This window comes from Psammomys obesus, unplaced genomic scaffold, assembly GCF_907164565.1.
Source record: "Psammomys obesus unplaced genomic scaffold, mPsaObe1.curated_primary_1811, whole genome shotgun sequence".
In the NCBI taxonomy this organism is placed as follows: Eukaryota; Metazoa; Chordata; class Mammalia; order Rodentia; family Muridae; genus Psammomys; species Psammomys obesus.
In genome coordinates, this window is record NW_026585644.1 from 15,316,972 (window position 1) to 15,331,695 (window position 14,724).

The following is a 14,724-nucleotide window of genomic DNA, read 5'->3' on the forward strand; positions in this document are numbered from 1 at the left end:
AGAAGAGCTAGACACTGGTGATACTGAGGGAGCCCGGAGGCCAGCATGCACTTTGGTATGTTAAGAGGCACCACAGCCATTTGTCCCTTTTGCCTTTGGGGATTTGGGGAGTGGGGTTTCCTTTGGACCTGATAGCACAGAACACAGAGATGCCTCCTGCCTATGTGGGGACACAGCCACACCCAGGTAGAGGGTGAGCAGATGAGCACTGATGAGGGAAGCCTCCTGGGGAGCAGATGTGCTGGCGGCGTGTGGACAGTAATGGGGTGAGCAGCCAGCAAAGCTTACTCACCATGTGAGACAGGGTCTGCGGAAGGGAAGAACAGAGAACATCCAAGGGCCGTGCAGCCTGCAGCAGCTGTTGAAGGTAGAGTGACTTCAGTAATGTATTTTTGGATGGTAGGGTTGCCAAGAGATAATCAAAGGAAAGCATCCTAAACGCTGAAGGTTGAGAGACCCATCTCACAGCATGCTCGCTGTGCTCTCGGATGCACTCCAGCCATTCCCGCCTGAGCGGGAAGTGCGAGACGGGCAATTAGCCGTCAGACAGTAGGGAGAGACACAAGCACAGGAAGGAGTGACATGAGTGTCCTCAGCAGGCAGGGGCTGCACGCCTGGGAAGTGCAAGGCAATTAGCAGGGGAATGCTAAGAGGAGCTCCACCAGCAGTCATGACACTGGCTTTCAAGAGACTGGGGGTGGCGGGAGGACTTCTCTGTGCATGAACAATACTCCTGGCTGTTAATTACATTAGAAATGAGATTTGTGCTTTTCTAGCATGTATAAAACACCGAGTGCACTCCCCAGCACACCCACACTATCAGGCCATTTTGTGCAGTGTGACAGGCGACCGCCATTTAGGGGGTTCTTTCCATACCTGTTGTGATCCTGGGGGTTGAACCAGGACCTCATGTACCAGGCAAGAACTCTACAGCTGGGCTCTATCCCCAGCCTTCTCCCGATCCCGGCCACAAACAGGGTTTCTTTGTGTGTATCCCTGGCTGTCCTGGAACTTCTTTGTAGACCAGGCTAGCCTTGAACCCACAGATCCTCCTGCCTCTGCCTCACAAGTGCTGGGGTTAAGGGCATGCACCAGCATGCCTAGTCCCAGCCCTTTTTTTATTTTGAGACTAAATTCTCACTAAGTTGCTCAGGCTAGCCTTGAACTTGAAATCCTCCTGCCTCAGGCTTGTGCCACCAGGCCCAGAACAGGTAAATTCATTTTTAAAAATGATTTTATTTCACAGTTAAGGAGGCTGGGAAGTCCCATATAGATAGGCCACATGTGACAGGTAAGGGGCAGATGTATCTCCTAAGGAGGGCATACATGTCAGTGAAGGTTTCTCTTCTTTTAAAAAGCCACAGATATGGGTGTAGAGAGATGACTCCGCAGTTAAGAACACTAGTTGCTCTTTTGGAGGACCAGAATTCGGTTCCCAGCACCCACATCAGACAGCTCACAACCACCTGTAACTGTAGCTACCAGGGGAAGGCATAGCTTCTGGCCTCCTCTGGCACCTGGCATACCAAACCATCATGACCAAGGGTTTATTTGGGGTGTGGGGTTCTAGAGGGATGAGTCCACCACCATCACAATGGGCAAGTGTGGCAGCAAGCACGAGGCATGACAGCAGAAACGGCTGAGAGCACACATCTTGAACTGCAAGTAGGAAGCAGAGGGGCTAAGTTAGGGTTATATTGCTGTGAAGAGGCACTGTGACCATGGCAAGTCTTATAGAGAAAAACATTTAATTGGGGCTGGCTTACAGTTCAGAGGTCTAGCCCATTATCATCATGGTAGGAAACACGGTGGCATCTCACTGAAGCTGCTAAATACGTAATTTTAAAAGAGAAAAAAAAAAAAAATCAAAGCCACTAATAGGCTGGGGATGTGGCTAGCTGGTAGCCTGCTTACTGGCAGGCACAAAGCCCTGTCCAGTCCTCACTGGGCATAGTGGTGCGCACCTATAACCTAACACTCGGGAGGCTGAGGCAGTTTTCTAAATCCAAGGTCCCAAGCTGAGACCCTCTATAAGAATGAGCCATGTTTGGTGGTACAGGCCTGTAGTTTTAACTACTCTGGAAGCTGAGGCAGGAGTGTAATAACTTCAAAGGACTGGGTAGGCTACTGAAAGTTTAAGGCTGGCCTGAGCAATTTAGCAAGACTGCCAAATTGTCAAAGGAGGAGGCTGGGGACATAGGAATGTTGGTGCCTGTAATACCAGCACTGGGGAGGTGGGGACAGGGAGGTAACTAGGGCTTGCTAACCAAACAGTCTAGCTGAATTGGTTAGCTCTGGAGCCAAAGCCAAAAACAAGGTGGTGGGATGTGTTCACATATGCCTTTTAATCCTAGGACTTGGGAGCAAAAGCAGGTAATCTGTAAATTTGAGGCCAGCTTCAAATTGATAGTGAAATCCTGGTTAGCTAGGGCTGGCCATAGCAACACCGTATCTCATAATAAGGTGGAGAGCAACTGAAGACACCACACACCTCACACAGGAATGAGAACACATACAGGAACATGTACACAAGACAAAAACATACACAAAACTAGGCACAGCTGTTTCCACCTATCATCCTGGCACTGGGGCAGTAGGGACAGGCACAATATTGGGGCTTGGCTTGCTCTGTCAGCTCCAGATCTCTCTCTTTGTTTTCAAGATAGGGTTTCTCTGTGTAGCCTTGGCTATCCTGGACTCACTTTGTAGAACAGGCTGGCCTTGAACTCACAGAGATCTGCCTGCCTCTGTCCCCCTAAGTGCTGGGAGATACTCTTTCAAACAAAACAAGATGTGGGGCTTCAGAGATGAACAATGGCTGATTACCTGCTGCTCTTACAGATACATCAGTTCCCAGAACCCACAAGGACAGCTCCTATGGATCCAAGACCCCTCTGGCCTTGAAGGGTGCCAGCACACATCTACACAAACACGTAAGTAAAAAACATGGTGATTTTAGGATGTATTTCAACTTACTGTAATATGCAATGCACCCATTCCATCAGACAAGAGTAGACTGGCCAACTGTATTATGCATCCACTTCCAAAAAGCAATTTTATTATGAATCTCACACCCTTCAAATACAGACAAGGTTGCAACAGTGTCATGGCACTCTCCACTTGATATCCTTAGTGGTGTATTATCCTTGTGCTTGAGCGTGACTACACTGGACTTCCTATAAAACACATCAGGAGAGCTGGCTTCTGGACAATGTTCACACCAAGCTAGCACTGAGAGGCCTTTGCTCTCTATGGAACAACTTTCAAAAGTTGTCAGTCAATGGAAAAGGGACCACTGGGGACATGGTTGATGGATGGTTATGTATGAAAATGTAATGAAACCCATTATGTATAAAACATGCTAATCAAATTTTGACAGGGTTTCTCTGTGTAGCCTTGGTTGTCCTAAACTCACTTTGGTGTTGTAGTCCAGGCTGGCCTCAAACTCACAGCAATCTGCTTGCCTCTGCCTCCCTACGTGCAGGGATTAAAAGCATGTGCCACCAGCGCCAGCTAATGAAATGTTTTAAAGGTGGAGAACTGAGAAAGGCTGGCAATCTCTCCAGCCTACACACACAGTGCAGGCTGACACACACAGCTCAGTAGGCAGAGTGCTTGCCCACCATGTTAGAGAAGATATTCATTCTCCAGTAAACACACAAAAAACAGTGTCAGAAGCTCTAGTTTTGTGACATGGTTTCAGGTCTCAAACTAGTCTCAAACTTGCCACACAGCCTAGGCTGACCTGGAACCCCCAACCCTCCTGTTTCTGCCTCCTAAACCCTGAAATTATAGGTTCTGTGCTACCATTGCTGGTCCTAATACAGGGTTGTGTTTATGCTCATGTGTGCAGCTGTCGCAGAAGACAACAGATACTGGTGTCCTGCTCTGTCACTCTCCGCCCAGGCTCTCACCATTGAACCCAGAGCTGAGAATTTTGGCCAGGATGGATATCCTGCAAGCCCCAGCAATTCTGCTGTTTTTATACTGCAAAGCATTGGAATTCTGAGCAAGCCTTGGCCATGCCCACCTTGTTCATGCTTCTGGGGTTCTGAACACAGGTCAGGTCCTCAAGCTGATGAAGTAAGTACTCTTACCCACTGGGCCATTTCCCCATCCTCACACAAGACTTTGAGCTGGCCTCACTGCACAGATTTCACACCAAGCCAGCAGAGATGGATCATCCTAGCCTCACTCAGGCCCACCACCCTGCTCCCGCCAAGACACACGTGTGCCTCTGGAGCATACTCTTGGCATGTGCCGCTATCACAGCGAGGTCTGCAGAGCTGGATGGAGAGCACATGAACTGCAGCTGTCACTGGTTCTCAGGGGTGACTCCATCTGCCCTGGAGCAGATGGCCCAGCTTCTCACTCCTAAGAAACTTAGTCAGCTCAGGTGACAGCACTGTCTCAGCATCCCTGTCATTCCTAACCTCTCTAGAGTCAGGCTGCACAATTTTCCATTGCTTAAGGGCAATGTGAGGGTTTGCATGATAACAAGGTGACCAGCCCATTCCTTTAAGAATGACTTTCTTAATTTCTCGTGTTGTATAGTAAGGGAAACTCACCTTTTTGTGTGTGTGGCATTCCTGTGTATTTTTATTATAAAAATAAAAAAACAATAATTTCAAATGTGTTTTAAATTTATACAGTATTTTTAAGGAAAATAGCCAAAAGAAATCTACTAGGAATATATTTATGCATCTTGGTTTTTAAAGGTCTCAGCTGTTCCTACAACATGATCCAGAGGCGAACGTCACCTGGGTACAGGCTCTGCCCACCCAAAGCCAGCCTCAGGTCCCACATGGCCATCTCATATCTGATGCACACAGAGGCACAGGGCAGGTGCAGGGCCAAGAGTCTCGCACTGTGTACACTGGAAGGAAAAAGAATATTCTGGAACTGTTAAGCCAAACCTACTGACCAGTGTCTCTCCGATTCCTACTAAAATCAAGCTGGAGTATTTTGGGCAACAAAACAAGCAGAACCATGAGACCCAAGAGGCACAAACACTGTAGTCTCACAGCTGTGGGGCTCACAATTTCCCTGTCATTACTCAAGCACTTGTCACTGAGCTGAGTCACAGGTCACCATCGTGTATTCCATGCACAGCAGGGTAAAGAAACAGGCACTTCCTCGGCTCTGAATGTGCAGCAATTACTCCGCTCAGTCTGCAGACTGCTTCGCTCCTTCCCTTGCCAGTCTGTCAGCTTCTTCATTGCCCACAAATCCTGAGTGACCAGGAATGTGCATCTGTTAAAATGAAAAATCCCCTTTAATTTTTCCTGGCGTTTACACATGCAGCACATGGCTGTATTCCACACCCAGAAGCTCCTGTTTCAGAAGAAACTGAGGCCAAAGCTCATGTTCACAAACCCCTCCCTGAACAGGATAACACATACTGGGGCTGGAGCCACTGCTCAGCTAACAGAGTAAGTCTGGGGCTCAATTCTCAATGCCACATAAGCTGAGTGAGGGGTTGCGTGCTTACAATCCCAACACTGGGAGGATCAGTGACTCAAGATTATCCTTGCTACATAGCACATTTGGGCTACATGACACCCTGCCCTCAACCAACCAACCAACCAATCATACTATTCAAGATAACAAACTTATAGCTGGGTGTAGTGCATGCCTTTGATCCCCGGCATTTGGGAGGAAGAGGCAGGCAGATCTCTTAGTTTGAGGCCAGCCTTGTCCACAAAGCGAATCCAGGACAGCCAAAGCTACATAGAGAAACTCTTGTCTTGAAAAAACAAAAACAAAACATAAAAAAGAAATCCGCTGAAGCCCCCAAAACAGTAAGTGCTATTTTACTTCAAGAAATAGCTCTTGGCTGGCCACCAGAACTGGATGGTAAGACCCCAGTTGCTGAAGACAATACACACCTTGGCTGCAGGACACAGAGAAATCAACCTGAAACTGACCTAGAAGCTCCCTCCCTGCTCGTTAGCTTTCATGGCATTGGAAGGTGCTATGTAGGCTGCTGGGAAGCAAAGTCTTATCAGCTGTGAATATGGCATAATACCAACCCAAAAGTCAAGACGAGCCCACTGGACACGTGACATGTCTCATTTGGTGGTAACCACCCACCTTCTGACTGGAGTCACAGCCTACCCCACAGGAGGAATTTACATAGTTTCTGTAAACCCATGGAAAGCCTGTGCTGGGCAGTCACAGGCCCTAGTTGGAGAGCTACTGTTGTTTTGCTAAATGTTTATATTTTTAATGTAGTCAAAAGGCATTTTTCAGTGGATAGCAGTTACTGCAGACTCATAACTGGTCTGAGATAAGTAAGTGACTGTGGAGTGCTCAGCCATAAATGGGACTAGTATTTCACCCTCTCCGAGGCTCAGGGTACATCATGGAAGAGGCAAGAGAGTAAGCACTAGAGAAGGGAGTAGTTTTATAGAATGCCATCTTCCAGCGAGACATGGCTACTGTACTCGTAAACACAGTGAAACTGTAATTATCAGCAAAGGACCTGCACTGGACTGGACCAGGCAACATATGGGGGAGGGTGCATAAGGTTCTGCCCTCCTTGGGCTTTTACAGGCAGTTAATAGTTGAGGAGGAAGGAAGAGACACTTTCTTCAGGGTGTAGACACTTCAGTCAAATGAGGAGGGAAAGGGGCGGGGTACAGCCGAAACCACAATGTACATGTACAAAGATGTCATAATGAAACCTATTCTTGTGTATAATGAATACATGCTAACAAATATATACATTAACTTCACAGAAGCTGCTACTTTCCCCTAACCACCAAAGCCCTCCCAAACGCCATGTTTCAGCTAAGTGAGGCCACACAGTGTGAAGTGACTCACCCACTGGATGTCCATGCCCTGGGTGAGCTCATCCAGCTCCATGAAGTCCTCCTTGTTGATTACTTCTTTGCCTGTGCTCGTTCTCCAGCCATTCTTCTTCCAGCCCTGGACCCAGTTAGTTATCCCTAGGGAAACACATACTCACAGGCTCATTTATCAGGGCCTGGCCTTTCCTGACCCATAGTCTCTCCTCACAATTGCTCCTCTCATTCTGAGTCAAAGCTTGGATTGTTATCTTCTTTGATGCCCTCTCTTGCTTAAGCCTTTAGCACACTCCCAAGGCCCCAATCTTTCCTCTTTCTGGTAGTTACATCCAGTCAAATGAGCATGAGGCTTCCCTGACCCCATGCGCTTCTGTGCAGCCAGTCCTAGTCGCTAAGATAGCATACTGTGACCTGAAGTTACACTCTGACCCAGGTATTATGGAGTGAAGGAACCCAGCTCCCTAAGACAGCATACTGTGGCCCTAAGTTACTCATGTTCTGACCCAGGTATTATGGAGCCATGGAGTCCAGCTCCCTAAAACAGCATATTATGGCCCTAAGTTATTCACATCCTAACCCAGTATTATGGAGCCAAGGAGTCCAGCTCCCGAAGACAGCAGATCTAGACTCCTATTCCCCTGAACCTGGAGAGCACAGTGTCATCCAAGACTGTCACACTACCCCCTACTGGGAAGAAAGGCCCCTTTCCCTTCACAGTGCCTGGGAAAGCTTACCATTGATGGTGAACATGCTGTCTGTGTACAGGACCAGCTTGCTGATGTTCTGAGCCTTGGCTTGTGTGATGGCTTTGCAGGCTGCCTTGAGAAAGCAAGCCCATAGTCATGCTATATGGAAAATGCTTGATGTTTTGCAGTACTGATCAAGTTTTGCAAGAGCAAAGCACTGCTCTGTCTAAACCACCATGGTGTCTTCTCTCACCAAGTTTACCCTTCTCAACATCCCATTGGCCATGGCACCTATGTGAAGTGATTCCAGGATTTTTCTAAAGAATTACTATCTTTGAAGACTGTTGCTAGCCTGAAAGTTTCTTGTGGACTTTCTTTTTTGTTTGTTTGTTTGAGACAGTTTCTCTATGTAGCCCTAGCTGACCTGGACTTGTTTTGTAGACCAGGCTGGCCTCGAACTCACAGAGATCTGCCTACCTCTGTCTCTGCCTTCCTGGATGTTGGGATTACAGGCTACAGGTGTGGTGATACCTGGCTTTCTTGTGGACTTTCACTATCTTCTATCTAATGCAGGAAAGGAAGGAAACATGGCTGATCTTGTGGTCACACAAGGGAAGGCAGACTCACACTTATCTGGGAACTTACATGGATCTCGGCCCTCTGGTTTGTCTGTCGCCCAGGAAGTCTAACACCTACATTTCTGTTTCAAAACAGGATGAAAAAGGAAAACAAAATTACAATGCTAATTTCCAGAGCAATTCTTCTCAATGGATAATAACAAACTAGTGTCCCCTTTCAACTGAAACATAAAACCTATATACAAACAACAGCCTCAAAAACCATGCCCCGAATGGGACACAGCTGCCTATAATCCCAGCACTCGGGGAGGCACAGACAGGCAGACCGCTGAGTTCTGGGCCAATCAAAGCCACATAATGAGACGCTGTCTCAAAAACAAGTTTAGTGACGGGATGGATTTGAGCTGATGCCCTGTCCCTCCATCACTGTAGGCTGGCTCTTCTACCTGTATGTCTTGTAACTTCTTAGAGCTAAACCCAAGGAAACACCACCAAGTCTCAGTATTTGGCACAGTCAAGAACTAAGCTGCTTGGCACCAATATAAATCAAAGTCAGTTGCTCTTCTTCTATTTCCCACCAATACTGTTTACCTGCCAGGTTTTGCAAAGAACATATCAAAAAGCAGTAAAGAATATATCATAACCAAATCCTGCCAAGACTTAGTAAAATATGATGCTCATAGTCAGCTGTGTTTACTTACAAGGGGTGGCCTGGCCCCCAGTAAACGCCGATTCCTGCTCGTGCCCGCGTCCGCCCATTACTGGAACAGCAGCCATCGGTGTAGACAACGACTGATTCTCCTGTAAGAGGGAAGAGTAAGGCCACTGCACTGACCAGCTGAATGCTGACCCTGTGCTGTAGTCAGGACGTCGATTGCCCCACGGTGTGTGGCCACTTTTTGCTTGTTCCAAAGGCCAGGTGAGTTAAAGGTAACTTGTCACTCAAGCTAAAGAGGGCCTTTGTGCCTAGGCTACCTTCACTCAAGCTGTCCTTCCAGAGTAAGCAGTACTTAGTGTGAAGCTGGCCCCACATCCCAGAAAGCCAACTTTGACGGCAAGTAATCTCATTCTCTCTTACCCCATTTGCACTAACTGTAGAGTAGTTCTCACCTCTGCTTCCTCCTTTCAAACAGGGTGTGCTCAAGTGCAGGGGCAGAGCCGAGGCCACTGTCAGGCCCATATTTGGCCAGCAGCATGCCCTCAGCACAATGCAGGGAGAGGCTAAGAAGCAAAGTCCATGGGATGGAAAAGGGAGGTTCAGAGACCACCTGCATACAAGGAACTGTCCAGAAGACAGTGGCCTGAGCACAGCAGGCTCAGGGGAAACATGAAGACTAGTATCCCTCAAAAAAGCAAGGTTGGGGACATTTGAGCACAGAAGCTGGGCAGGCCTCCTGTCAGCTGAAACTTGGTTTCCACCCACACACCTTCAAAGAAGGTTTAGTTGTTTATTACATGCTGTGTGCTAAGCAATACCTCAAATGCTGGAAATGGCTCATCCCTCTATCACATTACAAAGGTTTGCTTATGTTCCTGTTGATGAGTGCCCCAGTTACAAAACACTGTGACCAAAAGCAACTTGGGGAGGAAAGGGTTTATCTGACTTACACTTCCACATTAGTCCATCACTGAAAAAGTCAAGACAGCAGCTCAAACAGAGCAGGAACCTGAGGGCAGGAGCTGAGACAGAGGCCATGGAGGGGTGCTGCTTACTAGTTTGCTCCCTGTGGCTTGCTCAACCTGTTTTCTTATAGAACTCAGGACCACCATCTAGGATGACACCATGATGACAGTGGGCGGGCCCTTCCCTATGAGTCACTGATTAAGAAATGCCCTAAGCAGGCCTTGGTGTCACATGCCTATGATCCCAGCATTCAGGGAAGCAGAGTCAGGTGGATCTCTGTGAGTTCAAGACCAGCCTGGTCTACAAAGTGAGTCCAGGACAGCCAAAGCTAAACAGGGAAAACTTGTCTCAGAAAATTAAAAAAAGAAAGAAAGAAAGAAAGAGACAGAGAGAGAGAAGGAAGAAAGAAAGAAAGAAAGAAAGAAAGAAAGAAAGAAAGAAAGAAAGAAAGAAAGAAAGAAAGAAAGAAAGAAAGAAAGAAAGAAAGAAAGAAAGAGACAGAGAGAGAGAAGAAAGAAAGAAAGAAAGAAAGAAAGAAAGAAAGAAAGAAAGAGAAGAAAGAAAAAGAGGACAGAAAAGTTAAAAGAAAATGCCCTACAGGTCACCTATAGCCAGATCTTACAGATCTCATTTTCTCAACTGAGGTTCCCTTGTCCCAGGTAGCTTGTGTCAAGTTGACATACAACTATCCAGCACAATGATCAGTGAAAGGATACTTGCTCATCTTAGATAACTGCCAAACCCATCTGCTTACACAGCTCTATAGCTCTAGCGCTTTCCCGGGAGGTAAAGTACAGATGCCTTCTTCTTGGCAAAAATCTCAGGCCATCTCAATGATGATTCATCTTTACATGCTGCCTCTTTTCTGGTCCCATGTGTACAAGACAAAAAAGTAAGTTTATATACTATAGTTACTAAAAGCAAACAGCTGCCCTGAGAGTTAAACACAGGAAAAGCCCTAGATCTCTTTTCCTCAGGACACAGTGAGGTCTGAGGGGTGGATGAATGGACACATGCTTGCTAAAGCAGGTAGCTCTGGCTGGGCCCTCCCTCCCACCTCAGCAGCCTGTGTCTATATAAAAGTTCCCTAACAATTCTCAAAAGCTTACTGCTTTTGCACTATTTGATTAGCTATAAAATAGTGGCCTCATTGCCAGGCCTGGTTGTGAAGGACCGGGATGGCTATGAGGCTAATACAGAAGGATGGCAAGTTCAAGGTTAGCCTGGGCCTCAAAGCAAGGAGCTCACTGCCTCCCTGGATGAGTAAGAGAGGCCTTGCTGCAAAATAACAAGTAAAAAGAGGGTGGGAGGGGCTGGTGAGATGGCTCAGAGGTTAAGAGCACTTGCTGTTCTTCCAAAAGTCCTGAGTTCAATTCCCAGCAACCACATGGTAGCTCACAACCATCTATACTGTGATCTGGTGCCCTCTTTCTGGCTTACAGGCACACATGCAGGCAGAGTACTATATACTGTATAAATAATAAATAAATAAATCTTAAAAAAAAAAAAAAAAAGAGTGTGGGACCACATCAATAAGAGCACCGGCCTAGGAAGGCAAAGGCACTTTTTGTTAATACCTTTTCTTAAAAGCACTTTTTGTTAAAAAAGAATATTTACAAGGAAAAAATGGGGCTAAAGATATGTTTAGTTTAAATACTAGGAATGGCTGCCCACACCCATAATTTCAGGACTGGGAGGTAGGGGCAAAAGGATCTCTGAGTTCCAGGCCAGCAGCCCTGGCTACATAATGAAAGCCTGTCTCAAAAAACAAACAAACAGAACAAACAAAAAAAACCTACCATCACCAAAACAATGAGCTTAAATTCCTCCCCTTTAGAAAGAAAAAGATTTCCTACTTACTGTTTTAATTTCTCATATGTGTAACAAAAATAGTTTGAGGTATACAAAGTGGGTTCCAGGATAGCCAGGACTACAGAGAGAAACCCTGTCTTGAACAACACCCCTGCCACACACAGAGACACACAAAAGGAAAGGCATACCCATGTAGGCAAATGTGTCCCTGCTCACTGGGGTATCCTGCTCTGTGTTCTGCTTTACGTGCTTTCCCCCTGGCTCTGGAGGTTCTTCCCCATCATCTAGAAGCTCCCGAGGCCGCTTGCTGGTCTTCACCTGTGATTCCTGCACATCTGCATTTTCCTGCCCTGAAAGAAGATTCCAACCATGACCCAAAACCAGAGAGTGCATGAATACTGAAGAGCCAAAGACTCTGCGAGAGTTTTTAACATTACTCCACCAGACTAAGGCACTCCAGATGTGGCCCTACCAAGAAGGAATGACTGAAGACCATCCCTGGTGCCTAGCAGGAGCTGCAGAGAGTCCAAGACTCCCACTGAAAATAACAGTAACAGATGGGTAAATAAATAAAAGTTCTTGGAACCCAATTTTCCCAAGGGAGATGCCAGTGTATATGTGTGTGTTCCAGTAATTATATGTATGTCCCATGTTCTAAATTAGAGTCAGCTTGCTGATTTGAGTCCTAGAACTGAGAATATTGCAACTGCGGGGACCACTATTCATTAATTTAGTTTACAGGATCCTGCTATGTAGGCCAGGTTTGGAACTGGCTGTCATTCATGCCTCAAATTCCCAATCCTAGTTACCACATACCTGGTCAAACCACACTATTCTTTTTAAAATTATTTTTAAAAGATTTGTGTGTATGTATACGTTCAGGAGATTGTAAGTCATGGTGCTAAGAATCAAACCCTGATCCCTGGGATGTCTCTTTAGCCTCTGAACCACTATTCTTTTTTTTTTTTTTTTTTTTTTAAGATTTATTTATTATATATAGTGTTCTGACTTCATGTACACCTGAATGCTAGAAGAGGGCACCAGATCTCACTATAAATGGTTGTGAGCCACCATGTGGTTGCTGGGAATTGAACTTAGGACCCCTGGAAGAGCAGATAGCGCTCTTAACCTCCGAGCCATCTCTCCAGTCCTGAACCACTATTCTTAACTCTAAGGATACAGGAAAAATAAGAATCACTTCAGATGCAGAGGTAGATACAGTGATGTCGGGAATGCAAGGGGCTTTTCATAGGTTAGAATGTTACCCTGCTGTTAAGTGACATACCTTTTGAACCATCTGGGCTTGAAGAGTTCCTAACAAAGGCCCAGGCCTCCTCCTCTGTGGCAAATTTCTTAAACCTGGCAGCAGGAAACCGGTTCACTTGCGCTCTGCACTCACTCCTGAAAGAGTGCGTATGTTAGCGCAGGCTTCCTTTCAGTTTGTACTCTTGTAATTTTTTTCAAACTTAATTTTATTTTTACTATTATAACTCATCTGCTTATCAGTGCCATGTTTTACAAGTTTTAGGTTCACATCAAATAAGAACAGAAAGTGGAGAGTTCTCTTAAGTTCTGGCTCCAGTGTCCACTGTTTACATCAAGGCTCACTCAGAACTGTAAAGCCTACAGTTTCAGTGAATATATAAAGAGAGTGATATGGGTCTACATTACTACACCATCCACAACTTCATGCCTTAGAAATCCCCTGTTGGAGCTGGGGGTGGGGGTGCACGCCTATAATCCCACATTCTAGGGAGGCAGAAGCAGGAGGATCACCTCAAGTTCAATGCCACCCGAATCTATATACAGGTTCTAGGCCAGCCAGTATCTCATAGAAGCTCAGTCTCAAAAACATTTTGGTTTGGGAGCACACACCTGTGATCCCAGTACTTGAGACACAGAGACAAAAGGTCTGAAGTTCAAGGTCATTTTGATTTATAGCTAGTTCAGCTAAAGGTCAGCCCAAGATACACAAGACCCTGTCTGCTCTCATAGTCATCATCGCTCCTTGGGCACTAACCTCTAACAATCATTGACTTGTTTTGCAATCTCCGTATTTGTTCCAGGATGTCATACAGCTGGAATCACACACTTGATTGTGAATGAAATGCAGATCATTTCAAGTTGGCTTTTTCTTTTAGCACAATATAGTTAGTACTCCTCCACACTATTCATCTTTGATAACTCATTTCAGGTCTGCATGATACTCCATTAGCTTATCAACACACTTCCTACTGGAAATTTGGCTTCCAAGTTTTGTCAGTTATGAATTAAATCTCCATACATGGTTAAGTGCAGCTTTTTGGGAGGGCCCACAGCTTCCAACATTTTTATTTCAATAAACCAGACAGGATTTAACTGACCACAGCAGTGCCTATCTGCAACGCCTGCATTTGATAGTAAAGATAGAAAGAGCAGAAGTTCAATTTGGCACATAACCAGCTCGAGAAAAGAAACCCTGTCGCCAAGAAAATAAAAAAATAAAAACCGGGAAGCCAGGCGTGGTGGCGCACGCCAATGAGTCCAGCTCCTTGGATTACGTGGGGTCCCGTATCAAAAACAAAACACCCACACACAGGGACGATCAGAACATGGGAATCTTTGTGTAAATTCTGGTCTGCAGTGATGATGTGCTCTCTTTGGTAGTCTCTGACTGCCTAAAGGACTAAACAAGCTGTTTGGTGTTTAGAATAAAGGGCTCAGCTGGGCTCCGTCTCACCAACTCAGGAAGACGCCGGTCTTGCGGCCCCTTCTCACCGCATAGAACATCCCTTGCCCGGGAACGCTTCGCCTCACGCGAACGAAGACCAGTGTCACGGTGTGGAACACCGGCAGCAGCCAGCGCATCACTCACGCCACCGGGTCAAACCGCATCTTGGCCCGCGAGCCTTCACTAAGCGACCCGGCACACTTCCGGCGCAGGAAGGTGACGTCCTCCAGGTACCTGCCGCGAGCGGGGCGGGGCCTAGAGCGTGTTTTTGTTTCGTAGAAGTCACTGAAACTTCGGGGCTGGAGGCCGAGGTGCCTTCCAGCTGCAAGCGCCAGGTCCAGTCCCAACACAACAAAACTGCATATGAAGTGGGAAGGCGGGAGAAAGGGAAGAAGGAGTGTAAAGATGACGCCTGGATGTGAAAGCAGAGAGGCCCTGTGAAGCTACACCCCTATTCCAGGATGGCCACTTCTGCAGAACATGGTTCCCCTCGCCTTTTCCAGCA

The 14,724-nt window shown here is 46.5% G+C and overlaps 1 protein-coding gene across 3 annotated transcripts; it reads right to left on the minus strand.

Annotated features, from left to right (window-relative positions):
• Positions 1-3,036: 3,036 nt before the first annotated feature.
• Rnaseh1 (ribonuclease H1) lies at positions 3,037-14,412 on the minus strand. 3 transcript variants are annotated; one of them, XM_055625017.1, is made up of 8 exons: positions 14,229-14,412; positions 12,795-12,910; positions 11,698-11,859; positions 8,775-8,874; positions 8,141-8,195; positions 7,544-7,628; positions 6,826-6,950; positions 3,037-5,253 (listed from the first exon to the last, which is right to left on the minus strand). In XM_055625017.1, the coding sequence occupies exons 1-8, from the start codon at positions 14,354-14,356 to the stop codon at positions 5,167-5,169; spliced, it is 858 nt and encodes a 285-aa protein (XP_055480992.1). In that variant the 5' UTR covers positions 14,357-14,412; the 3' UTR covers positions 3,037-5,166. The 3 variants fall into 3 exon arrangements, with proteins under 3 accessions (XP_055480992.1, XP_055481001.1, XP_055481009.1); XM_055625026.1 differs by having other exon boundaries at positions 14,267-14,344; XM_055625034.1 differs by lacking the exon at positions 11,698-11,859.
• Between the last annotated feature and the right edge of the window lie 312 nt (positions 14,413-14,724).

Coding starts and splice junctions, on each gene's coding strand:
- Rnaseh1 (XM_055625017.1), bottom strand. CDS start 14,356: ATGCGCTGGCTGCTGCCGGTGTTCCACACCGTGACACTGGTCTTCGTT. Junction 8,196..8,774: donor TGGGGGCCAGGCCACCCCTT/GTAAGTAAACAC, acceptor GTTTTGAAACAG/AAATGTAGGTGTTAGACTTC. Junction 6,951..7,543: donor CAGCATGTTCACCATCAATG/GTAAGCTTTCCC, acceptor GTGTTTCCCTAG/GGATAACTAACTGGGTCCAG.